We start from the raw sequence: 27,105 nt of genomic DNA, 5'->3' as shown, positions 1-27,105 counted from the left end.
CACACAGGCTCACACACACACACAGGCTCTCACACACACACACACACACACACACACACACAGGCTCTCAAAAACACACACACACACACACATCCTTCTGACTGCACAGAACACAGTAGAGACTAAAGTGGGATGGAAGGAAAGAGAGAGAGAGAAAGGAGGGGTTCACAGAGGGATGAACTCGTCCTTGAGCACTGATGCCCTCTTCTTCTTTTGACCGTCTGACAGTACATTGCTACTGTACACTGCAAGTGTCTGTTTCATCCCAGACGGACAAAAAATAAATTGTAATATTGTTTCAGGTATTTGAACTACATGTGTTTTTGATCCATCTTCCCAGACATCTAAAAACTTCAAAAGTGAACACATCACTGGAGGAACAGAAAAGCACTTTTTCATGTACTTCTTTAGTATTCACCATGTATTCAGTTCCTGTTTTGCCCAGCTCAGATCCTAAAATGTGAATATGTTTGACTGCTATTCAATCACAAACACTCACTCTTTTTTGTCCCTTTCTCTCCATCCCTGCCTCCTTATGTCCTGTGCATCTTTTTACCCTTCCTCATAATCATCTTACTGAAAACACACAACTCAATATGCACGCACACACATCCATCTCTTACCCACATTGACTGACCTGACTATCCCATTCCACACACACACACACACACACACACACACATGCACAAAAACCACATCCACTTTCCAGAGTCCGGGTCTAGATGTTGATGAGAATGGCACGTTGGACCTGAGTATGAGCAAGCGTCTGTGCAGTGGCGGCGGAGGGGACTCGGTGCTCACCCCTCTAGAGCCCATGTCCCCCCAGAGGCAAGCTGCCCTGCTGGGCTCCCGCTGCTACGGCATGGGGGACACCGCCGACTGCTGGGACCTGCCTGTAGACTACACCAAGATAAAACACATAGACGAGGACGAGAAAGAGGTAAAGAAGAAAATGACGTGCAAAATTCACTTGATCACTAATGTCTGGTTGTGGCCAGATATACATACATATGTTATGAATATTTCTTTTTCAGGAAGGAAGATAGATCACTGCATGAACTAAGTCAGTCAGTATCTTCAAAATATAGAAGAAGCTACCGGTCATGGTTAAGTCACCTTAAAAAAAACAAATCAATAAAAACTGTGCTATATAAAGTAGAGCACATTTTATTACCAGTCTTGTTAATACAAATATTAAATATTTGATCAGTGGGACCAATATAGCTACCCACCTCTCTGCCCTTTAAATGTTCCATTATCACACATTCAATTTCCTTCGGGGTGTTCATGATGACACCAGGATCAGGCTACAAAGAGGGAGCTTACAAACAAATAAAAGGTAGTTGTGATGTTTACGATAATTATAAAGCAGTAGTATATGACAGTTTGTGGTTTTGGATGCTGATAGACAGTACAGTTGGCATTCATGACTGTCTTTTCAGTGTTTCTCGGTCCAAATTATTTCCCTCCAAGTCAAACATTTTGCATTGCTGTCTGATCGTCTTCTAGGTTTCTTATGGTCCTGTCTTACTCACTGTTTTGGAATCATTAGAAAGTCATATTAGGTATTTTTGAGGGAAACCTAATGAATCTGCATGTTAATTGATGTCAGCATTACCATGCACAGAGGTATCTGCTCTGTTTGTATCATGCACCCCGCATGCTGGCTTTCTGTTTTTACATTTCGCTCTTCTCCAAAATGAATTATGCAAAGTAGCACCTTGGGAGGGAATTGGAATAGCTCATCTCATCAAAGAACTGCTGGAAATCAATGCACCACCGCTGGGTGCGCCTGTCGGTGTGTACTGGCGCATGCACGTACAGTGCATGTGCCTCTGTTGGTGTGTGAGATGTGAATATTCATATGAGTTTGTGTGTGTGTGTGTGTGTCTGTACCCATGTCTCTTTGGGAGTGTGTCTGTGTGTATATGCGAGTGCCATCCCTAGCCTACTTTCTGCTCTGCATCTCTGTATGTATGCATGTGTCGTTCTCCTTCCTGTCTGCCTCTCAGCCTGCGCTCCCTTTAATTGGAGAAGCTCGCTGGCTGACCCAGCATCACACACTCCAAGACAGCTTGAGCGCTGGATAATTTGGGCTGTATCTGGACCTGTTTCTTTATGGGCATTACTGTACATACACTGCAAGCATGGAAGAAAGGAAAGAGGATTTGCATCAACAGCCGTCAAGCCCTGGCTGCATGCACTGCAGACAAAGCATAGCCCCACATAGCACTGCCAGCAGCAGTCTGAAACTACACCACAGTGCCATCTAGTGACTGACTGGTGCATTACAAGATCAGAACCAGACAACTCCCTGAATGTTCTGTTCATGCGTGCACACAAGAATGCTCGATGAACATGTACAAACCCATGAGCAGGGCCTGAAGTTCACTTTTTTGAAGACCAGCCACTGGGCGGTCACGGTGACTTACCAGACAGTTTTTTTTTTTGCCTTATAAAAGGTGAAAAACAGGAATCATATGAACATTCCGAAACAGCAGTCGCATCCTCTCCAACTGCGCTGCTTTCATGGATGTCAGTGCTTTGACAGAAGTCGTCTCTTCCCAAAGCGCAGTCTTTGATAGTGTACAACTTATCGTGTGTAGGTGGCTTTTCGATGACTTATGGTTCTTAATTGCTTCTAATTTTATGTTTTTAGTCTCGATTACAAAAGGATTTGACTTTGCTTTCTCTGAGCTATACACAGGACAGTCACTACAGTACATTTGTTCTGTACTGCTGTCATAAATCAGACCCTCACAAACCTTGCCGTTGTTGCCAATTGTCCATGTTGTGTTAAAATGTCTTCATATACTTTTCTTTGACTCTTGCTCATCTTTTTGTTGGTTGTTCGTTTCAGCTGGCCTCTTTACCCCAGCAATGTGCCCCCACATTTTTAGTTAAAATCCAAAAAAATGGCAGACTTTGCTGAACTGTAAAAGAACAACAGTTTCAAAAACTGCTAAGCTAAGGCAGGTCAATTTAAAGAGTTACCTGCCAATTGCTAAATTTACTTGCATTTGGCAGGCGGTCAGGTATTAATTTCAGGCCCTGCCCACGATTGAGTGCACATACACACACACACACACACACACACACACACAGTTAGTCTGGCACTTTGTCATTATTTCCTCCCAGGGAATTTAGTTTCTAGCTCTGTCAGACTGACAGGTGAGGCTCACTAGTCACACAGGCTCAACCATTAGCATTCAAATCGACAACACTCTATGGTCTGACAGGTGTGTGTGTGTGTGTGCGCACATGGCTAAAAACAGACAAAGTGGTAAGGAAGGTGAAGGAATAGGGATGATTATTAGAAAGTCTCCAGATATAAGTTTTTATCATGTTTCAGTTAATGAAATGCATTCTAACCAGCAAGGGGCAACTCCACTGGTTCCAAAAGGAAGTGTCTCTATATAAAAGTCTATGAGAAAATGAGCCTACTTCTCACTTGATTTGTAAACATTTTCATAATTTGTTTATTGTCTCAAACACTACTTTCTTCAATACAGCATGATGTACAGTATATTTTGTAAATTTAAGTCCCATTTATTTTAAAATAGACAATAAAGCAGGGCATGCTTTAGCCAACCTTTCAATCAGGACAGAGGCTTGGCAATGCCTAACCATTTCATACTGCACAATAAAATAGTCCTGAACTTTTTTTCGGTGTTGTCCATGTTTAAATCTCAAGCCTTGACCCGTTCAAAGTGTTTTCACTTCATCAAAGTTAATTGTAACATTTTGGTTTGCCTAAATATGTCTTGTTCAGCGTTCTGTCAACCAAGCTAGCTAGCTACCACTTGCATTAGCTGGTAACTTAAAGGAACACGCCCACTTATTGGGACTTAAGCTTATTCACTGGATCCCCCAGAGTGAGATAAGTTCATACATACCCGTCTCATCTCCGTGCGTGTCGTAACTCTGTCTGGTGCAACCACTGCTAGCCTAGCGCACCACACCGCTAGCCTAGCTTTCCACAGATGCTGGAGGAAACTGGTTCCAACTAGCCTACTGCTTCAAAGAAGTGACAAAATAACTCCAACATTTTCCTATTTACATGTTTCTATAGTCACAGCTTGTACAAATAATCAGGTCACATGAGACACAGCCGTATTCTAACCGTAAACAAACTGGGAACTATATTCTCCGAAGCCGAAGCACTGGTACTTGGGTGGAGTGATTAGCGAAACACCTGAAAAGCATTGTTATTACTCTCTGCTCCTTACCCCAGGGCTTCTCGTGTGCTGCTAGCAAATCACTCCGCCCAAGTAACAGAAGTTGCTGTGCTTCGGCTTCTAAGAAAGTTTGCAGATTTTCTGTGTGCTGCCATACATGCAGATGAATGGCGGCCGTTTCCCGAAGGTCTCCACTTGATGACTCGCTTCAGAAGAGTTGGAAATCGGCAATTTTCCCTCTTTGGCATTTAGCTCAGCGCCATATCAACCAAAAACAACACTGGCTTAGCCGCGTCATCCTCCCTAGCTCCACCCTCTCGTCATATATCATTACAACTTGTTTTAAAAAATGTATAAAAAAATGGAAATTGCTAAACTTGAGGCTTCAAAACAAACCATTTGGTGATGTCACTGATGCTACATCTGTTATTTTTACAGTATGATTCCAAATGACTGTTGCTCCTATTCTATGTGCACACACGCATGATTTCTTGAAAATGTGTAATTATGGAGTGAGAAACAAAACAGCCCTTCTAATCTCTCTCTTCCCCTTTCCTTCCCTTTCTCTCTTTTCCCATTTGTCTCTCTTCCCTCTGTTTCCACCCCAATCTCAGCCGGATGACCTGGACCCCTTCCATGACTTGCTGGATGACCGCTCCTACACCACAGATGTTACCATGCCCAGCCCCAAGCCCAAGTATGTCCAGTGCAAGGAGAGTAAGAAGGACCTGATAACGTAAGAGCCCTCCTACTCTTCCCGACACCCCAGCGTTCCTTCTGTCCACCCTGACCCCACTCAAGCTTTGCTCCCCCCCCCCCCTCCCCTCCCCCACACACATCTTATTTCTTCCTTTTATTTTCTTCATACTATTTGCTTTCGTTTATCTCAGAGAACCACTGTCCTTTTTTCTTTCTCTCCTTTCCCCGTCCTATGCTGCTGGCTTGCTATATGACTTTTATTTAACAGCTTTATCTGTTTTTTTTTACTGATGCCTTCATTGTATTTTCCTTCTTTTGATCCTTTATCTTTACAAGACACAACACTGTCATACCTTATCAAGTGTGGCTGATCCCAGGAACCACAATATTAATCACAGACAGTGAAGCTAAACTGGAAACAATGAAAACTAAGAATGGGAGGAAAAGAAATCAGGAACAACCCCTTTTTCTGTAATTTTCACGTTTGCTTCTCCTTACCTTTGGGCTTATAAATCTGTCTATTTTTCCGGTGACAGCTGTCCCACACCGGGGTGTGATGGAAGTGGTCATTTGACGAGCAATTTCTCCTCACATCGAAGGTGTGACTTCCTTTTCTCCTGGTGGATTCTAAGTCTATTTCTCTTTATTGTTTTCAGCTTACCTTGACTATGCTGTCAAACACCTGTAGGCAGAATCTCTCTCTCTCTCTCTCTCTCTCTCTCTCTCTCTCTCTCTCTCTCTCTCTCTCTTTCTCACTCTCTCTCTCTCACTCTCTCTCTCTCTCTCTCTCTCTCTCACTTGTTAGCCCTTTGAATATTGGCAACATCCCATCCTGAAACAAGGCTATGATGAAATAACGATGGACTAAATTGATTAAAGGTTGTATGTAAAATGTAAAATTATTTCTCAATCGGCTGGGAACAAAGCCTTTTAAGATGATGTTTTTTCAGTCATCCAGGCATTTCCCACAGTGCAATGCAACCTAAGCATTTACCATTCAGAGTAAGAAGACGTAAGCAGAATTATTGAGTGTTGCAGTGTGAGAGGAGTCTGCAAGGATTGAATGAAATCAGTCCGGAGGCTGACATGGCTGCACATACATGAGATTTTCCCTAAACAAGTTTGTGTGTCCAACTGAGTTCTAGTCTTTGAAAACAACCCCATATGTTAATTTACTATTCTTTATTCTCTCAGTTCTGTTTGAATGCAGTGCAGAACACACCATGGATGAAAACAAGAGTTCATTGTATGAATACAAATACTCAGAGGGTTAACTTATTTAAATTTAAATCAACCCCCTGCCCTTGCATCATGGCTTTATTTTTGCATTTCCTGGTTGATGTTTTATTCATGCATGTATTTCAATATGTCTGTGTAGAGATGGGTGTGGTCTGAGAGATTACTCTGTGTTACAGTGGTTGGGGGGACTTGTCATTCTGGTGTAATTAAATGTTCCACTGGTGTATTTTACAGTCTCTCAGGTTGTCCTTTAGCTGATAAAAGCATCCGAAGTATGCTGGCCAACAACGCACAAGAGCTCAAGTAAGGCGTGAGATGATTCACAAATACATGCATGATTTGTATGTCTTGCTCAAGTATGGATAGAAACTGCCTAAATATGGAGTCCTTGAGCTGTGTTTCACTCCTTTCTATAAAAAACAATTTCCAGACTGAAGATATTCTATATTTCCATATTGTCATTAAATCCTTCTATAAGATCCAAACTAACAATGCATTGATCTTTCTAACAAGTACTGTTAGGAGCCATACACGTATACTTAGTTCAACATTAGCCAAATGCTGGTAAAATATGAAATTAGCTTGTAGAGTTGCTTCACTCACCAGCCGAAAAAAAACGTAGTAATCTATTGAGTGGCTATATATACAGTATATACAGTATCTACAGTTTATTTAATGTTGAAATCTTGAATGGTCAGCAGCACAGAAAATGCATCTGTGAATTAATGAACAGACCGCAAACGTACATTATATCTTGCTGGTGCCAAAGTAGCTAACATGGATAATACAGTCACCTGTCATAGATGTGCAACTATAAAAAAATATATAAGTATAGTCTAATTAATGCATTATTTAACATCAAGTGCTGTATACACAAATCACAAGTCACACAAATGTCTTCATTTATCCAAAATTTTAAACAGATAAATACAAATATTAGTGCTTGGGCTACACCATAAATGGACCATGTATGCTCACTTTTATTATGGAGATATTTTTAGAGATCCTTTCATTTTTGCACCTGTGCTTTTGCATTTAATAGACAATGGACTTAGCAACAACTGTAAAAGCTATGAATGATATACACAACATGAGGTATAGTATTATCCTCAAAATGCTGAACTTTTGCTGTAGACCCTGAGCCCTTTTTGTGTTTTCTGCCCCAGGTGCCCGACACCAGGGTGCGATGGTTCGGGACATATCACTGGCAACTACGCCTCACACAGAAGGTACGACACACATTCTCCATACAGAAACCTCAATGCATCCCTCTTTTCTTTTTAACACACTCCCTAAATTTGCTTAGTGCAATCTTACTTTCCTCTGTTTCTACTTCCTCCCCCCCTCTCTCTCTGTTTCTCACACACACACACACACACACACACAGACCGTGTGCTTCAACTTTGTAACACTGTCATTTGTCTGCAGTCTCTCAGGGTGTCCGCGGGCCAGGAAAAGTGGGATAAAGATCATTCACAGTAAAGAGAACAAGGAGGACCAGGAACCTATCAGGTACAGTTGGGACACTGATCATCAGTCTTCTATTTCCCTTTAAATCCCTGAAACTAAAACTCCTTCTCTTTACACTGTTCACTGCTTACTTTACATTTCCCATTTGAAATATAAAACATGACACTCAACTCATTTTTCCTGTTTTAAAATTATGCAAGTTGCGTGAATGGGAACAAAGGAGCAATGTGCTGTTTTCTAATCAGTACAGTGCTCTTGGGTGTGCACTGATGTAAACAGGAATAAGTCAGTATTAGCTCTGACAAGACAAATGTGCTATGAGTGTGAAGTCCCAAACCAAATCTGAAGGTGCAGGACAAATTTCAGAGGAACAAGGTTGTAGAAGCTTAGAGAGAGGAGATTCTGCAGTCTCTGGTAAACTCCTGCAGATACACAGGTAAGGAAAGGCAGAGTGCAGACAAGCAGAGAGGGGGAGAGAGAGGGAGAGAGAGATTGATTGGACTCTGCCTAAATCCCACAATGGGCTTCTCTGGCCTCATCCCTGCAGCTGCATTGATTTCTCTGGTGGTGCAGAGAACAAATAACACACATTGGCCATTATCGATCTAATCCTTGTCATTCTGTTGGATTGGGAGGACAGTTTGCCACAGGTAACCCTGCCAGTATGCTCTGTTGACATAAAAATAGCTTTGTAAAATATTTGTGTTCACAGTTTGAGCTTTAAAGCTTAAAGCTATAGTGCGAATAGTTTTTGCCGCCCCCATGAGGAATTCTAGGTAATGCCTTCCGTGACAGCGCACCCTACCCACCTCCTTCACGCAGTTCCTAGTAGCCAAGGAGGCCACAGAGGATTTAAAAAACACGATGGACTCTTAAGAAGTTCTTATCTTGAGTTTCTGCGTGGTTGCCACTTTGCTCGTTTGAAAGCCGTGATGTTTCTTTCTTTCAAATGGGTGGGCCAAATTTTCTGGGCAGGCAGAGCCGAGAATGGGGAGGTAACCTTGCCCCTTATGACCTCATAAGAAGCAAGATCTTTCATTTTCGCAAAAGCAGAGTAGGATACCCAGGGCTTGGTTTACACTTATCACCATTTCTAGCCACTGGGGGACCATAGGTAGCTGACATATTAATGTCAAAAAACCTCATAAAGGGAAATTTTCACTTGAACTTGAACTAAAGAATTGATCTGATATAAAAACAGTTGTGGCAGCAATGTTTGGTAATCAAACAGAATTTGGCAAATATGTTATGTTATTCAAATGTAAAGGAGGAAATGGGAAAGTCAACACAAAACAAACTTTTACGTAGAGACAGTCATACAACATAGACTGTAGAGAATGAAATGAGGAAGGACAATTTGTGCTGAAAGTTCAGAGTGGAATTGTTTGATGGAATGGAAAGTCCGAACACTCTGGGTTAAGGTTTTAGAGCCTGGCTGGATGGATTCCTTGGACTTCTAATCTATATTTACTAGGGGAAAGATCTCTAATACAACAGATAAAGACACTGTGGCAGACAGTAGTGTCACAAAGCCATAAAGCTGAAGTAACACCAGGTAGCTGCTGTTTGCACATAGAATTGATACTTTCACAACTGTAGCTTTGGCTTTACACATAATCCATTTTGCGAGCTGTGACATTTGGAATAATTTACTGCCTCATTGCATCTGATTAGCACTGGGGTTGATGCATTCCAGCATTCCAAAACTGCGATAAGGCTGCCTGTGGGACACCTTTAAATAAGATGACGGTATCTTTGTTTATATCACAGCAGTAGAGATAGAAGGAAACAGAAAAAATGATACTCACTCCTACAGTGTATGGTGTGTAGGCAAACATACTGTAGTGTACCAGAGAGCCAGTGGCTGAGACTCAACAGGTCAGTGTTTGATGGAAAAAAGGATGATGTCACCAATATAATGAAGAGATGATGGTATCAACTTTAAATTAAAATGAAGGTTGTGGTTGATTGAATGCATGTGTGAACAAAAAAAATGAATTAAACTGTTGAGTGTGTCTCCTCTCATCCCCAGGTGTCCAGTCCCAGGTTGTGATGGTCAGGGACACGTTACAGGGAAGTATGCGTCCCACAGAAGCGCGTCAGGATGCCCCATAGCAGCCAAGAGACAAAAGGACGGCTACCTAAATGGCATCCAGTTCACATGGAAGTCTGGCAAGACAGAGGGCATGTCCTGCCCCACACCGGGCTGTGACGGCTCGGGTCACGTCAGCGGCAGCTTCCTGACACATCGGAGGTGGGTCTTGAGAACTTAGCTGGGAAACTACATACCAAGATTGGAAGAGTAAATGTTGAATGTTCATTTAGTACATTCAAACATTCAGTATTACTTACCAAAACACATTATGTGAATCCTTGAGAACTAACAAACGCATTGAATGCTTTACCTTGATACTGATACACATAACCAAGATAAATTCAGTGAAGAGTACAAACACTTTTGAGTTTTGTGTGGATTTAAAAAACAACACGTAACATGTTAAAGCTGCAGTAGGTATAAGAAGTAAAACTAAACTCCAGAATTTCAAGTAGAACCCTTCTTGCAGCTCTCCTTCTCCCCTCTTTGCATCAACGCCAAAGATATCCCACCCTTGTTTTGAGAGTGGAATGCAACCTCCCATCAAACTGTTGATAAAGCAGATGTTGAACTATTCCTTTAAGACTGACATTAAAGTAATATTTCTTCTTCTTAACCTTCATATATATTAAACCCAGCACTGTGTGTGTGTGTGTCTGTCTGTCTGTCTGTCTGTCTGTCTGTCTGTAATCTACTAAAACAATGCTTTCTCTTCAGCCTGTCCGGTTGTCCACGTGCCACCTCCGCCATGAGGAAAGCTAGGCTCTCCGGAGTGGAAATGCTAACAATAAAGCAGCAACGTGCCAGCAACGGTAACTACAACTACCACATGTGTGTGCGTGTGTGGCGAGCATTGTCTGAGTCAAGTCTTACATTGGAAATAAACTGCTATTCAGGTATATGATGTAAATAATGAGAAGAGTGGCTCCAATCTGGAAGAACAGGGCTGGGCATACTTGACAGAAATCAGACATGGAATGAACTGGATTGTGGTTGTGTGCTCCATCTGTGTTCCTAACACTTCCCCCTTACTGCATTGGATTCAACACTTCATAAAGGCATGTGACAGGATCAAAATTTATGTTGTCTGTTCTATTGTAGAGGTGAAGACAGTCACACACACACACACACACACACATACACACACACACATACACAGTGTCCAGCAGAATTCCTACTTAGCTACGTAGTCATATTGTGTCATTTTGAATTACTGCAGTTTAACATGAAGGCTGTTAATCTGATGTATGACTGAGGCCTTGTAGTAATAGGTCGTTCCTCTGTAGGACTGGAGCACGAAGAGGATATCAAACAGCTGGATGATGAAATCAAAGATTTAAGTGAATCAAATTCACAAGTGGAAGCTGACATGATCAAACTTCGAACACAGGTAAGTCACGTCCGGTCTGTTACATTCGTTGGCCTCTGTTTCTCCATATCTGAGTCAGCAGTGGTGTGGTGTGAACCTGTAACATCCTCTCATCCTCCCTCCCGTCCTCTCCTCAGATTACAACAATGGAGTCCAGCCTGAAGTCCATAGAGGAGGAAAACAAGGTGATTGAACAGCAAAATGAATCTCTCCTGCATGAGCTGGCCAACCTCAGCCAGTCACTGATTAACAGTTTAGCTAATGTCCAGCTCCCTCATATGGTAAGGGCCACCAGGAATGGCAAGCCGGAAAGTTGCAGAATCTAGCAAACAGTAGTATTATAGCAGCTTATTCATTTATGTGTGTATTTATCCACAGACTATCGTGCATGCTTAGTCTAAAATGTGGAGCATTGCTTGTCTTTCCAAACATTGAGGGGGAGTTGAGAAATGAGGTTCGATTGGGCATTTTCTTTTTTACAGAGGTAGCAACTCTAAAAACAGAAATCTATGCCATATTTTACAGTTTAGGTAAATCAAAAGTGTATATACAGTAGTATATATTGAGGTTCTGTGTGTGTGTGTATGCATGTGTGTTCTTTTTGAATGGTATGATGATTAAAGGCTTTTTTGTAAAGTGTATAGCAAAGTGGTTGACTTATTTTTTTTAATTATCCATGTGTTTTAGACACCTTCTTCTCTTGCATAATGGATTCATTAACATTCATTGATAAAGGAATTAATATTTCTTTATAGAGTCTTGTCTGAATGGCAACTTATTTTTATATCCACATCCTCCTTTTACAGTGTATTTTAGCAGTTATTAGTTTAACCAGATTAGTCGAATTTAAACAAGGATTTAAGGTAGAATCGTACCTCCTTATAACCACTCTGACACCATTGGCTGGCCTGGCTCTGTTTGTCTTTACACGACTTCATCTATGTCCACCTTCTATTTTTTCAGTTAATTTGACATCTTCTGTATGTGGCTGTATACCAAATGCTTCAACCTAGTGTTTTAAATGTAAGAACAATGATTTAGTTTGTCAAATCACACTAATCTAAAACAAATGTGTCCCTCCTTTCCCTCCATAGAAACCTATGGCACACAAAGAGCCCCCTCTAAGGAATAACAGCTGCTTACAGTTGCACCAGCAAGTAAGTCCATGGCTTATGTCATTTAAATTGCTTTTTTCACACTCTGCACTTCGGTATTGTATTCCACTTCCTCTATGAATGTTGTCATTGTATGGATGGAAACAAATAGAGACCATAAGGACTGGACATTTAAAGTAAATGTAATCAGTACTGAATATTACATACACATTATATACAAACATGTTAGACATCTTTACCCTTGTGTTGTGCCCCTTGTGGGGGAGTTTTCCGACGCTTTTTGACGTTTTTCCGGTGTTATTCTTTCACTACCGCCAGTATGAGACCAGTACTTTTACACTTGTTTTTGGAAATGGAATCATAGGCGATCTAATTTTGGGGTAAAAAAAACAAATAAAGCTTATGAAGTATTTGGACTATTAATTAATGGATAATCCCAGAATGTCAAAGTTTAGATAATGTTTTGAAACCAAAAAAAAAACAAAATTAAAATACAAAACACTTAAATCTTAAGTGTAGTGTTCTATGGAACGGTCCATGGTATTTTTGGGCAATTTGTGTAAAAGAAGACCCAAATTTCCGATATAAAAAACTTTGCAAACGGGTCAGACTTCCTTTTTTTTCAGATAATTTTTTGGGGCATTTCTGCCTTTTTAATTGATAGGACAGCAGATACGGTAAAGGTGAGAAAGAGATGGGGGAAGACATGCAGGAAACCGTCACAGGTCGGACTCAGACCCTGGACCTTCTGCGTTGAGGAATAAAGCTCTAAATATGTGCGCCCGTTCTACCAACTGAGCTAACCTGGCCACGGCAGACTTGACCCGAGGACGACAGGAGGGTTACATCCTCCCTCACCTTCTGTTTTCTTCTAATAGTCTCCATGTTGTGTGTTTGGTCCCGCAGGAGCCAATAAGCGAGCAGAACTTTGACGCCTACGTCACCACTCTAACGGATATGTACTCAAACCAAGACCAGTTCCAGAGCCCAGAAAACAAAGCCTTGTTGGAAAACATCAAGCAGGCTGTTCAAGGGATTCAAGTGTAACCGTTCAGCAAGGGAGATTTTTGTTCCCCCATGCAGGTGCGGGCGATGTATCAAATGGTTTGGTCACCTCGGTTGGGTGCAGTATCTTATATAGTGTTATATATTCTCAATTTTGTTGTCTCAAAAAAAAAGAAGAGGTATGATGCTTAAAAACCCTCACGATTATTTCTTTCTTTTCTTTTTTTTTTGGGCCTTGCTTTGAGGAAGAACATTTAAGAGTGAACGGCAAAATAGTTTTTGAGGACATTCACATTTTGTACGTTTTCATATGAGCTGACATAGTGTCATGTAATGTTTCTAGCTGCTCATGTATGCACATTTTTAGTGTATATTTATGAACAGTAAGCTAATGCTAATGGGACGCAAGTTCTTTCTATTGCTCGACATCAAAGCATTTTAGATGAAAAAAAAACAAAAAAAACTGGACAGTGAAAGAAAAATGGAAAAACTACAAGCAAGGAGGAAGCTACTCATTTTTCTCCTCACTGGATGATTTTGGACTTGATGATTTTAGATGTTTGTTTTCTTCTTCTTGCGTGTAGATTTTTCAAAAGCAAGAACTGGTTTGCGAAAGCGCTTTATTTTCTGACAATGCTTGAGAAACGTTTGTGTTTTGTTTTGATGAAGAAAAAAGAAGATGTGTAGCTGTAGGTGGGGGCATTTTTAATTGGTGCTGTAAATGAATCCGGAGAGGAAACTGACCTGATGTATGTATGAATGTATGTATGAATAGTTATATTGTAAACATCATTACACGGAAACCCGATGGTGGAAATCCCATTATCTAGGAGAGCCAATTAATTCCTAGAGGAACACATACAGTGCATGCATGTTCACATGCTCATCCCTAACTAATCTCAAATAGAAATGATGTGTAAAGACAATGACGTATAGAGACCACATCCTAGCCTTTCTGGTATCAAATCTGCGCAATTTCGAGACTTGTGTTGCTAGGATTAAGAAATGTCTCAGCAATATTATAACTAAATCATTTGTTTATAGTAAGTATGGGATGCAATCTGCAAAGGAAAAAATAAAATGTTGGGTATATGCAATTTCTTGTTTATAAGCATAGCCGGGTAACATGAATCTTTTTAATATAGCCTATGTAAAATATTGATTTTTATACAAATCTTTTAATACAAAAAGTCTTTTTAAAAAAGAGGAGGGATCCTGGACATTGCGTTTTAGAAGCGAAAGTATATGAGTTCCACTTTTTTTCTGTACGATTTTGCACAGGGACACCTTCGTTTCCATGTTTTGATGTTCTTACAGAAACTAAAAGCAGTACCCAAGAGCCTAAAAGGAGGGTTTCAGAGGGTTTTGTAAAGAGTATTTATAGAGTACGACAGCGGGACTTACAGGGTCACTGTCCCCACTTATGTGCCAGTAGACTATTTGCACTTGTCCTTGAAGATATTATCCTTACGTACGGCGGCGTGCAATTTTCCAGATGACCTCTTTGGCACACGATTGGAGCAACCAACTGCTTGGAGCCACTGTAGGTGTGGATTTGGTACCACTGAGAGAGGAAGAACAGGGACTTGAAATCAGAGAAGAGGATGATTATAACCATAGCAGTTATACTGTAGGCTATTATCAGAGTGTAAAAACATTGTTCTTTCATTTTTGCTATGTTTTAGGAAGATGAAGTTATCCCCCCCAGCAGCACTTTATATCTAATCACTGTACAGAGGATTAAATAGTCAATCAATTCAAGGTTTAAAAAAAAAAAGCTGAAGAAATGGTGAAACAAGACCTTCGAGGGGTGATACAACCCAGCGTCGCGCCCATATGCCTGACTGTATGCACCCCTCCATTCTGTTGTTCTAGTTGTTAGCGATCATGTTCAGAATTGCCTTTTTGAGAGCTAATGCAAAAGGTGCTTGTCGTTCACCTGATTGAATCTCATCTATTGTACTTTACTGTCCTCTTTCAGGACTCTGCTACCCATCATCCATGACTGCATACGCCTTTTTCCACAGCATCGTGTCTGCAGCTTTTTTGCCAATATAGTAATGCTTCAGTAGAGTAATAGCTAGTACCAGTTTTTGAATTAATTCTCATTATCAATAAAAAGGGAAAAAGGGATTTTAAAGCACAAACCGGCTGCTCGTCTGATGTTGGTACATAAATAACAAATCTGAATAGAGTTATCTGTGACTATCTATAGGGAACACAAAAAGGTTGTCACATATTTAGAAAGCTGACTTTTCATATAAATTATTGTGAATTCATCAGAGTTTATTGTTTTATTTGAGCCAATTCATTTTGAGATTGTTTTCGGTGACCATTAACAAAGACAGGATTTTGTATAAACTATTGTGCTCTCTGTGGAACTGAAGTTTGATTTATTTTTGTACTACACAGCATGGATTTGTTGACATTTTAATTTTGCTATAAATGTGTGAGATCACAAGTTGCTGTGATATTTCATTTATAAATTGTGAACTTTGTACAATTTTTGTCATGCTGGATGTTGACACATCTTACTCTGAATAAAGAAAAAATGTGTTGCCAGAGGCCTGTTTTATGATTTATTTATATGATTTGTGTTCATTATAGATCGATACTTCAGAACCCATCTGCATATTCATTCTGAAACTGTTAGATCCATTTTTATTTTACATAGTCCAGTATCACAAATGTGCCTCAAAGGGGTTAACTGTTACTCTCTCACACACACACACACACACACACACACCAGCAGATGTCAGCAAACCCATACTACACCATGGGTGCACCTTATGACGTACAACTTGCAAAGACGAATCATTGCAGTGAATTTCTGATGAAAATTAGGTTAATTATCCAAGATTAAAGTAACTGTATGTAACTTTTACACCATTGATACGTCCCCCCCCCCCCCCCCTTCCATTTGGTGCAGACGTTTATTTCCTTTTAGTGTGTGTTTGTGTTGATCTACTATTTTCTTTTCCTTTGTCCCCCTGTAAAGCGTCCATGGGTTTCATGAAATGCGCTATATATAAGTTACTATTATTAAGCTACGTTGGTTGGTACAACAATCTCTTAATGCGTTGACTACTGTCTGGAAACACAAACCCAGGGTTTGAAACCGACCTGCGGCAATTTCCTGCATGTCTTCCCCCACTCTCTCCCCTAAGTCTCGACAAGCCAACCTGATGATTAAAAGGTGGAAATGCCCCAAAAAACAATCTTAAAACAAAGAGAAAGATAGGCATGGCAGTCATGAGCGTACGAGCCATAGCAGTTCAGCGAGGTAGCAGTCCTGCACAGGTAAAGGTAGGAGGGGAGTTATGACTCTTTATTAGTAACATACAATTTTGAGAAGTGTTTTGATGCGGACATAGTGGTAATACTTGTACGAGCCAAGGTCTATAAGCACCGTTTGCCAGATCAATGGTGGAAGGGTGTTGATACTGATAGCACTGGCCTTATAATGTGGGTTATTTACAATGTGATGTTTTAGCGTTCTGGTTTTTTAATGTTCTTTATGTTTGTAGATTTAAATAATGTCAACATTTGAAATAAAAAAGGTTTAGATTTCGGACTTTTTTTGTTGATGTCAAATTTTTTATGACATAATGGAGGGGCCCACTGGGAAGTTTTGCCTATAACAGACTCTACGATCACACTGGTCACCACATGCAGCTGGTTCCCTTTCCCCTGGCCCCTGTCCCTTTAGACAGCCTGTGTCCACCACTGGATTTGGGTGTACTGTGGTCTGTGGATCATTAACTTAGAAAATAAGGCTTGAAATATGACCTAGAAGTGTGTTTTGACAAATATACAGCTATGAACTTATGTCTGACTGTAGGCTACATGTGTCCTCTTTTTAGAATGGTCCATTGTGTAGTGATTTGACTTAAATGTAACTTAATAAGGTTGACATCTAAATTAACAAACAAGGTACTAGTGATGCCAAAATAGCCTTTGTTTTAGAGTAAGAGTAACTTTCTGCAGTAACTACAAATAGATAGTGTGGGTAGACAGCAATAATGTCCTTTGTGAGAAGAAGAATTGAGTAAAAATTGATAGAATACAATATTTCCACTAGAGCTCCCTGTACATTCCATAGATTATTCTGAAACAATGCTTCAACTGTAAATCTGTGCCTTCAGTCTGTAAGGCTGTGGAAATGCTTACAATAGCAATGGGAAAGCATTGTTAGAGGTGGAAATGCTAACAATGACACCGCAGCATACCAGCAACAGCAGACACAACTACCTCTCCCCCCCACACAATGCAACAATCAGGAACACAGATGTGGAAGGATACAGAGCTGAGTTCCAATTTCAGATAATAGACCAATAAGGAGGCTGAACGGTGAGCTGCTGCTGAGTACAGGTTTAAATCGGAAATAAATGATCAGTCTACTCCTAGGTTGTAAATGAAAGGTTCTGGAGAGGAGCTCTAATAGTTAACAGGGCTGGGACTATCAGTCATTTGATTGACAGTTTGTGCAAGAGAAGTATTAATTAGAGCAGCTATTACCAATTGTGTTGTATAATTGATGTTTTGGTATTTACACAAAGCATTTTTCAAAAACATAAAAAGGTAGGCTACATTTAGCCTTACATATCATTCTGAGTAGTGATACTATCGAAAAGCCTAATTAATGCCTGATAAGTTTACGTTCCACAATAAGTTATTTCTACATTATCCAGCAGATGTCAGCAAACTCAAACTATTAATAAAGGAACGCCGTGGAGTAGTAATGCTGTAGTTAGCCCATTGGTTGATACTCTAGGTAAATATTGCTGTTTTAAGTCAACTAATTTGAATGGCTAATAAAATGTTGAACATCTAGTTATATCAAACAGGCACGGTTTCATAGAGCTGTCTATTCACATTAAACACTATATATCTATATATCCTGTTGCAGTAATAAGATATTATAATATTATTATCTTTTGCGTATCCCATGGTACTTGACCTGTTTGTATTGTGTACACTTGCAGCTGTATCCTGTCACTGTTATGTGCTCAATAAAAAAAAGAAATTGAAAAAAAAAAACAACAACCATGGTTCCCGTTCTCGCTTCTGATTGGTGCGCCACTGCGAGAACTCACCTGTGATTAATCATAATGCGAAGTAACCTACGCCCTACCTCAAGAACTAGCTTACCTAAACAAATAGATAATACAAATTTGCCTAAATTGTTTGTTTGAAAGAATGGTAAGCCGATTTCATTTTCAGTAAAATATGTATTTGTATGTATGTACATGTTTTATAGCTAAAATAATACGCTGACTGTACTTAATTATATATCAGGCTAGCTAAAACATACGGTAGCCTAACCTTTCAATCTGCTTGCTAACGTCAGCTTAGCTAACTAACATTAGGCTAGTTTTTTAAACACGCCAAAACAGAAAACAGAGGCCCTGTAATAAGCTTTCTTTGAATTTCTTTGATCATGTATTCGTAGTTTGCTCTTTAAACATTTACTTAGTTATGCTCCCCTAAGTCTCTTTTAAAGCAGACATTTGACAGAATGAGCACAGGTGTAGGCCCAATATAATATAGCTGGCCTGGATGAAGTAAGTGCATTAGCTCTGCTTTAGCTAGCTAGCTAGCTAGCAAGTGTTGAGTATTCTAATAGTACTTTACCTTTTATATTATTTCATGCTACTTTATTAATCTATTTATAACTATTCATTAGCTGCATTGATTTGACAATTAAAAGGCCTATAGGCGCCGAGCTAGCTTCTGTGTGTAATATAACGTATTATCTCCCAAAGTGTAAAATCCACCTACCGCATCATCTACAACATTAATACAATATAACACAATGGGTCATTCATGTTATGCAGCAACATTTCAGCCTCAAAACTTTAATTATATTCATATTTTGCATTATGTTTCATGGCTACAACAAACTTTGCGATAATGAAATTGCAAAGGAGGTCATTTATTTAAATCATGGGGTTTAGGCAGGCTGTGGCAAATTATGACAAATAAATAATAAATAGTCATATGTTCCATTCAGCTTCCTTTGGATGGACTTTCCTTTTCTGGGATTGTAACACACTGCCCCACTTTTTCTCTCTCTCTCTCCCTCTGACTCTCCCTCTCTCCCTCTCTCTCTCTTTCTCTCCCTCTCTCTCTCTTTCTCTCCCCCCCCTCCCCAAGGAGCGAACTTTCTGTTAGTGTGAGGGGCAGCTGGCGGTCTGTGCTCTGCTCGGCTCACTGCTAGCAATGGCGCTGCGGGCTGCCCAGCTCTTTTCTCCGTGTCTTCTCGCGGTGGCATTGTTTTTGCTTGCTAGCGGACCACAGTTTGTACTTTGTTGTCCGAGTCGCTGTTTATGTTTCCGAACCACCGTGAGATGTATGCATCTAAACTTGGAAACCGTACCAGCCGTTTCTCCTCAGACTACCATTCTGTAAGTAGCTTTTTCCTCAAATCTAACGGGAACAAACCTTCTGGGCACTCTACACGGGAATGCAATGAATGCTTTGAGCCGGCGTTTCCCACATTTAAGGCCTGTGGTAAAGTTATAACGGGTGACATTCTTTGCATTAATGAATCGGAGCATTTTTATACGTTTCATGTTTAATCACTGATTTAAGTTGAAATTGAGACTTTTTAGACACGTGTAAAACATACGCTTTTTGGTAGTGCAAAGGTTATTAAAGTGTGTCAGAACGTTTTCACCAGGTTATGACACCTGCCAATGAGTTCAGCAGTTGGCTGTAGAGGTTGATGAAAAGGGTTTTACACAGTTGGCGAAGTGGAGGGTCAGACTGGTGAGCAGAGGTCCTTACATGAGAGAGCTTGTATGAGGAACTACATCAAGTGTTAACATCTCCTACATGGAGACATGCGCTGATGAATTTTAATGAAACTACACAGTTATAAGTGACGAGACAGAGTATAGTCTTCCTTTCAGTGTAGGCTATGTTGTCATGTTTTGGGGAAATGTGTAAGCTTGCTTAATTTAAATTAAAGATCCTGTTAATGTCAGGCTTTGCAAACAATAGGCTTGATCTTAACAATGGCTCTTTCCATCATCACATTGTAAACGAGACACAATATGGAGCAGTTTCCAAAGCTGTTTCCTTCTCTGGAGCCAGAAAAGTTTGGATGTGCTCTTATGCGTTGCACAGGTTAAACTCCACGTTTGACCTTCCCTACGAGATGAAAGGGGGAAATACTTCTCACTTGACAAGCACTTGTGAATGTGTCCTGGCTGTCAGGAGGGCTCTGCTACAGTCACACAACTAAAAAATTCCTTTTTTGAGGCAGCTGGCTACAGTTTCTCAGAACTGAAATGACAGAACATAAAGGTCCAGATCTGTCTAATCTCCGAAATATGTTGCACCCTTTGTCTTTAGCTTCATTCAGGCTGTAAACATGGGGACAAAGGGGCAAGTCAGCCAGCCTGTACCACAACAGCATGAATTGGCCTTGTCCTCCATCTGGGGTCAGCCTACAGCTCTGAAGGGAGCCCATGGTGCAGCCCTGCCCAGATACCCCCACAGGAAAGATGAAAGTCCACCCTTCACCACAGCAATGAAAGGATTGTTTAGATCTTCTGTAGGACGTGTCTGCATGTTTTTAGAGGGCTGATCAGAGCAGGAGAGTATGCTTTTGTTTCCCAGAAGCTTTCATGTTGGTAAGCTTAGAAACAGCACTCACTTTTTGCTTTTTCCTCTTGTTTGGCTGTCATGTCAAGACACGAATAATGTTCCTACCCAGCCTTCCCTCTTTCTGCTGTATAAAATGTTTAAAACGTCTGCATTGGGAAAACTCCTCTACACCAAACTTGAGCTCACCTGAGAGCATGCTTGCAGTTTGTTTGCTGTGGCTGATCACATTAAGCCTAATAACATGGTAATCAAAGTGGATTAGAAGCATGTCTTTTAACAAAGACGGTATGTGTAGAGGAGTGTGTTGTGTAGGTGTATTTCTCTCTTGGTCTTTGGTTAGCTTTTAAGCGATAATGTAGAAACCAATGTCCTAAGGGTTCAAGCTCTTCCTCTAGGCTATATCCTGACAGCTTTGCAGGATTAAGTAATATTGGGTGAAGATTTTTTGTGTCGTAAAGACACTTGACCTGTAGCTATGTGCGCTATAGGCACTGCATTCTTCCTTCCACCTGGCATAGTGGATAGTATTGTTTTAAATTCCTAGAATGGCATACATTCTCAGAAGAATACTATAGTGTGAAATGATCCACCATAAAAACCTTTCACGCACACAACATATGTAATCTGATGAAGAGGTAGTTGTTCACTTCTAGTGCTGGGTAACAAAACAAAGTTGAACATTAGTAATTGTTTAAATTCAATAAAAAAAAAATTGTCTTACTGTATCTGTTTATTACATTTTTGCTTTATGGTATGGCATGATCAACTCCTGTTGTTGCGTACATCCTTGTACTATAAAGATAGATCAGGGATGTTTTTTGAGCCCAACTTAACGCTAGAGGAAGTACTGCACGGGGAAATGTGTGGCTTATCTTTGTTGTGAGTATTGAATTTTTAAAGTTCAGCAATAAAGAAATTGCACTTGGTTGGTCTATTGACTGGTAAACTCCTTGGTGATATATTTGTATATATATAAAAAAACCTCTATACATATCTACCTATATACACATCTACACAGTATGCATGTTCGTTTTAAGACAACACTGTCCAGATTACAAAGGTGGTAAACTGACCGGTGTTTTTGAATAGTTTTGAACAATGAATCTTTGTGTCTTCAACTTCTTAAAACTCAAAACATCTTTTTCCTCGTTCTGGGCCACCGCAGTAGAATTAAAAGTCTTGGCTCAGAAGTACTACTGCATGTGGGCTTTGTGCCAAGAGCTTTTCTACATGACACTTGGACCAAGAAACATTGACGTTTTTCCCCCAGATTGCTTTAGTTCTTTCTGGCCTACATTTGTTTTCAGCTGTTATCTCTAAGGACGTTCTGTTTGAGGCATAATGGTACATTGTGTTTCCTGACTGTAATGACACTGTTGCATATCTTCCCAGGGAGTTTCTAGAGTTGGAGAAATTATTACTATTACATTAGCACTATTTTACCATCATCAATAAACTTTTTTTTTTACTGGTATTAGCTTGCCAGCTCAAGAAAAAGCAGAAAAGTCTGACGTCTTTGTATAACATGCAGTATCAAAGGTTGCCAGTGTAACAGGCTTGTTATTTCACAGGTCAGTAGCCCTGTTCCATATTTGGACGTCTTGGCTATTTGCTTATTTTGATATTCAAATATATTTAAAAAGAAGCAGTTTCAACAATGGGACTGTAGAGTTGTACTAAAAACGTATGTAAAGTATGTGTCTGCATCGGGGTGTAGTGGTAAAAAAAGAGGGGTAAACTAGAAATTGTGTGATCAGGTGGACCATGACGCAGTCACCGTTAACGTGGGCCACGGGGCCTACCGCTGTATCCTCACGCCATCGCTATAGGCTATCATTTGATGATAGCAAGAGTATCACTGGTTGTTCCCTCATAGATCACACAATCACTATTCAATTCATATATATTAATCTAAGTTCTGATGAAAAAGGAATAATATGGTTGAAATCTGTTTGTCTCACCTTTTTTTGTCCTCTTTCCTCATCTCTTCTCTCTGGCTCCCTCTTTTCTATATCTCCTCTCTCTGTGCTCTCAGCATCTTTATCTGTCTCACCTCAGGCTGTAAAATGAAGTTAAAACACAGCACATCCTGTCAAGTAGCCTGTCACATTATAGTCTATAGGCCAACCCTTTTAGCCAAATCATTAAAAGATATTAATTAGCATGCATTCATTGTTAAGATATCCAGTCTGAATGCTATATTCTGAATACATCTTTAAGTTAATACTGTCTCTGTGCCAGTACATTTTCGAGAAGGGCAAGGGAAGACTTCCCCGTCAACCATTTCAAAATCACATTTTTTATTTCTCTAAGGACTTTATGTCTGTGATTTGAAGCCATGTAGCATCATCCACAATTAGATGTGAAGACCTTGCACTTTAGATTGTGTTTTATTGGTAAACTGATAATGAGAAATTAATCTCTATTTCAGGCTACACCGCAATCGCAGTGGGTTAATAAGATTATAACATTAACTAGCTGACTAGCAAAGGCAGCTTGTTGTCACTAACTTTCAGTGGATTAAGTGCCAGAGAATGCATGAAATTACATCCAGTTATTTATCTGACAATATATCCTGAATGTTACTTGTAACATGGACTAATGGGAAGAGGGAGAGGTGACTTGCAACTTTGGGTCTGAAAAGCGTAACCTAATCAACGCTGTGGCTTGTTGAGTCAGAGGTGTTAATCTATCATGAACCTAATTAATCTCGAACATGAAGTTGAGTACTGTTTTCCGAGCTCACTCACTTTAGGCTTGTATCCAAGGCCGTTTGCTGGCATCAGGAGGAGAGCTGCTGTTTTGACGGTGCTTAACCCTTGTATTGTCTTCACTCTCGGGCCCCTCTCGTATCCCTCGGGTCAAATTGACCCGTGACTTATATGGGGTTTTAAAAGCAATCTGAAATAATATTTTACTTCATGATCTATTAATAAATTTTGTCTTTATCTCAATTTCAAACAATTGAGATAACATATATGTTTAGGGAATGCAATCAGTCTTTACTAGAACACAATTAAAAATGGAAGTGGGATTTGTTTTTTGTCATAAGGTAATCATTTCTGTTCAAAATCCACTATGTCATCATTCTTATCTTGGAAAAAGTGGTCATATCCAGAATAATTTTGTGAGATGCGTAAACGGCGTTTCCATGCATTTAGCGTCCACTACATCCCTGGTCTGCACACCTAGGAACGTGTCTGTCAGTTGTGAATCTGTAATGACTTGTTCAAGTAGTGGCTCGGTCTAGGGGTGCACGATATTGAAAATAAATTGATATTGCGATATCGATAATGAATATTGCGATATTGATATTAATTTCGATATTTTTAAACATATGTAAAATTACATGTACATGTACAGTATAAAAAAAATAAATGAGTGTGATTATAGAACAGTAAAAAAAAGTAAAAGTACTAATACCATACTGTAGAATTACTCTGTTAGAAGTAAAAGTCCTGCAAAAGCATGCAAGTATATCATCAGGTAAATGTATATAAAGTTAGTATTAAAGTAAAAGTACTCAAAGGTGGAAAATCATCACATTGTAGAAAGTGTAAATACTTGTGTGTTTAATGGTCTAATAATTTCAGCTGGACTTATAGGCCGTTATATGGCTGTGTGTAGTTACATTTATAATAAAACATTTTATTTTATAAACCGTTTTGTGTGCAAAAAAATCTAAATTTGAAAAGTAACAAGTAACTAAAGTGGAGTAAAAAGTGGCATGAAAAGACTCAAGTAAAGTACAATTAACTCAACATAGTACAGTACTTGAGTAAGTCTACTTAGTTAAATTCCACCACTGGTCATCACTCAAGGCATAATACATGTATTAGCACTTTGTATCCATTAAAACAAGTTATGGCAAAAAATACTAAGGAAAAAGAAATAAAGGTTTATTTAAATGGGTCTCTATTTTTCAGTTTTATTGCACTGTGTCACATAAAATAAATATGATTGTGTCAGCTTCGAGATCTATACAGTATTATGTCAGTGTATACACTAAGACAAATCCTATCCCTTATACATTTAATGAAAGTTACAAATAATTTAATAATTACCAACAGCATTGTGCAACAGGTGTCAGAAACATTGCTGCCATTTGTTGAGTTCCGCAGACTTCTTTATATTGCTCCCGTTGTCAGTCGTTATAGCCACCTGATGCTCTGGACGCAACCCCCATGAATCCAGGGCATCCCTTAGGCCAGCGGAGATGTTTTGTCCCGTTTGGTCCTCGGGGAAGTAGAAAGTCTGAAGGCATTTGCTGACGAGTTCGTACTCGGGCGTAATATAGTGCACAGTGAGACTTATGTACGGTTCCGTAGTGCGGCTGGACCACAGGTCCGTCGTGGATGAAAAATAAAAAAAATAAAATCTCTTAGAGTTTTTCTTGTACTTTGTGCCACTAGCAAAAGCACTCCCTAGCGAGGCTTGTTTGGTTAACGTTAGCTGTGTTTTTGGGGGGGTAGTGGTTTCATGCACTCATCGTAAAGTGGCTTGTGGTGGTTCTTAAGATGCGAAGATAGGTTTGTTGTATTGCCTTTTGAGCGGCTTACCACCATTCTACACAATTTGCATAGTGCATTAGCCTGTGCAACATCTGTTGGTTTAAAGCCAAAATATTTCCAGGCTACCGAGGAGGAGGCATTACTTTTGGCCACTAAAGTTTCCTCTCCAACCTCTGTTATTTTGTCTTCTCCCTGAGCAACACTCATTTTCTTACTTTTGTGTTCTTTGTTTTGCTCCCTTCACTCTCTCTTCTTTAGGTCTTTTCTTTTGCTTCGTTTTGTTGTCTCTGTCTATTTCTTCACTGATTTATGTTCCAGCGGAGGCGCGACGCTAGCCTGGCTCCGCCCTCCTACGCACTTCCGCTCAATTTTCATTTTCCTTCAGAACTCCGTCTGCGTGTCGGACGGGACGCATAAAAACCAAATTATCGCGAGACTTTCAATGATGATATCGAGCAACGTGATATCGCGATAACAATACTGATTAGATATATTGTGCACCCCTAGCTCGGTCTTGTCTTTTGTAGTTCTGTGATTCTAGCAAAGTGCTTTTATTCAAATATATGCTGATATTCAGTTGGTTTTAAGTATGATGAATGAGGTTTTTAAACACAGTTACTGTGAATGGCCCGTTTGAAACTGCATGCTTCTGATGTTTGCAGGAAGTTAAAAAGATGTTCGGGTGTGGGGATGGCTTTCAGTCCAGTGGCTGTGTGTTGCGTGAATGGCAGTGTTTAATACATATATATACATATAAGTCATAAGTGAATCTGGTGTTTGGAGATGCAGGAAGGCGGGTGAGTCACTCAGTGGGGGTTGGTGTCCCATTGTCACCAGGTTGTTGTCTTAAATGCACAGCATGGCAATGGTTGTCATAAACGGACACATTTTCGTGTCAGCCTCCTTTGAGCTCATGAAATCAGAAATACTTTAATATAGAAATAAAGCAGAATCTGAATCCGAGAATGTTTTATTGCCACAATAAGAACACTTATGTGGAATTTGCCTTAGTCATAGGTGCATACATAAACAAACATTAATATGAAATAAATAATCAATACAGAATAACAAACATACATATGATACAGAGCAAACAAGAAACTGAACTTGATTTTATAAAACGTCTTACGCTCCTGCACAGGTCCCGGCCCAGTCAGTAGACACCCTATTTCATGCTTTTTCACTAGCCGTTGCACGTCTCCAATGTGTGATTTATATGAGAGGAACAATGGAAATGTAAACACTCACAACAACCAGCCAATATGCAAATGGTAATGATGTAGGACTATGTGTTTATTTGCATATAGGGTGTGGAAGTGAGATCTGGTCTGGAAGTCAGATCTGATCAAAAGGTGGTCTCTCAAGACTCATTTGGAGAGACATTCTACTGCCAGGTGTAAACACACAGACTTGTCCACTTTTGGACGGCTCACTCAGATCTGATTTAAATACCAGGTAGAAAACTGGCCTAAATGTCTTTAACCCTCATCCTGCTCATGGCCCAAAACAGCAACCTTTCCTGACTGAGTAACAGTGTAAGTGAGTTAGGGAGGGAAAGTGGAGTTCCATTGTATGGAATTTGCTGCAGTCAGGCTTTGTGAGGCGCTAAGTCTCAGCAGCATTATGGAATGCAAAGCCAGAAATCCCCAAAGCTTTGCTCATTTGCACAGAGCGATTGGGCCCAAGATAGTTGTTAAAAGGAACGCTACTGGTCCTTACCTGTGCCCTTCCAATGTGTTTTGAGGAGCACTGGTTGGGCTAAATAATGGACTGTTGTTTCTATATTGCACTCTTATTGCGTCAGTACTGT

At 39.9% G+C, this 27,105-nt stretch overlaps 2 protein-coding genes across 15 annotated transcripts in view; both read left to right on the top strand.

The window, feature by feature from the left end:
- The window catches only part of myt1lb (myelin transcription factor 1-like, b), a 101,848-nt gene extending 86,116 nt beyond the window's left edge, over nt 1–15,732 (top strand). For 6 of the 12 annotated variants that reach the window (XM_034857997.1, XM_034858008.1, XM_034857996.1 and 3 more), the window contains 12 exons: nt 710–940; nt 4,793–4,914; nt 5,414–5,476; nt 6,351–6,419; nt 7,283–7,345; nt 7,545–7,628; nt 9,619–9,840; nt 10,399–10,493; nt 10,968–11,071; nt 11,188–11,331; nt 12,145–12,207; nt 13,072–15,732. In XM_034857997.1, coding sequence (XP_034713888.1) covers nt 710–940; nt 4,793–4,914; nt 5,414–5,476; nt 6,351–6,419; nt 7,283–7,345; nt 7,545–7,628; nt 9,619–9,840; nt 10,399–10,493; nt 10,968–11,071; nt 11,188–11,331; nt 12,145–12,207; nt 13,072–13,212 — 1,401 coding nt within the window. In that variant the 3' untranslated portion in view covers nt 13,213–15,732. The remainder of the gene's footprint in view (nt 1–709; nt 941–4,792; nt 4,915–5,413; nt 5,477–6,350; nt 6,420–7,282; nt 7,346–7,544; nt 7,629–9,618; nt 9,841–10,398; nt 10,494–10,967; nt 11,072–11,187; nt 11,332–12,144; nt 12,208–13,071) is intronic. The other 6 variants (XM_034857999.1, XM_034858002.1, XM_034858005.1 and 3 more) reach the window with 6 other exon arrangements.
- A 2,614-nt stretch (nt 15,733–18,346) lies between these two features.
- LOC117935760 (peroxidasin) overlaps nt 18,347–27,105 on the top strand; it is a 53,858-nt gene continuing 45,099 nt past the window's right edge. For 2 of the 3 annotated variants that reach the window (XM_034858206.1, XM_034858205.1), the window contains exon 1: nt 19,326–19,577. In XM_034858206.1, coding sequence (XP_034714097.1) covers nt 19,393–19,577 — 185 coding nt within the window. In that variant the 5' untranslated portion in view covers nt 19,326–19,392. Of the gene's footprint in view, nt 18,373–19,325; nt 19,578–27,105 lie in introns of those variants that run through there. The other variant, XM_034858207.1, reaches the window with a different exon arrangement.

The sequence above is a fragment of the Etheostoma cragini genome, chromosome 20 (assembly GCF_013103735.1).
Source record: "Etheostoma cragini isolate CJK2018 chromosome 20, CSU_Ecrag_1.0, whole genome shotgun sequence".
Taxonomy (NCBI): Eukaryota; Metazoa; Chordata; class Actinopteri; order Perciformes; family Percidae; genus Etheostoma; species Etheostoma cragini.
This window is presented reverse-complemented; position numbering and strand designations above follow the sequence as displayed.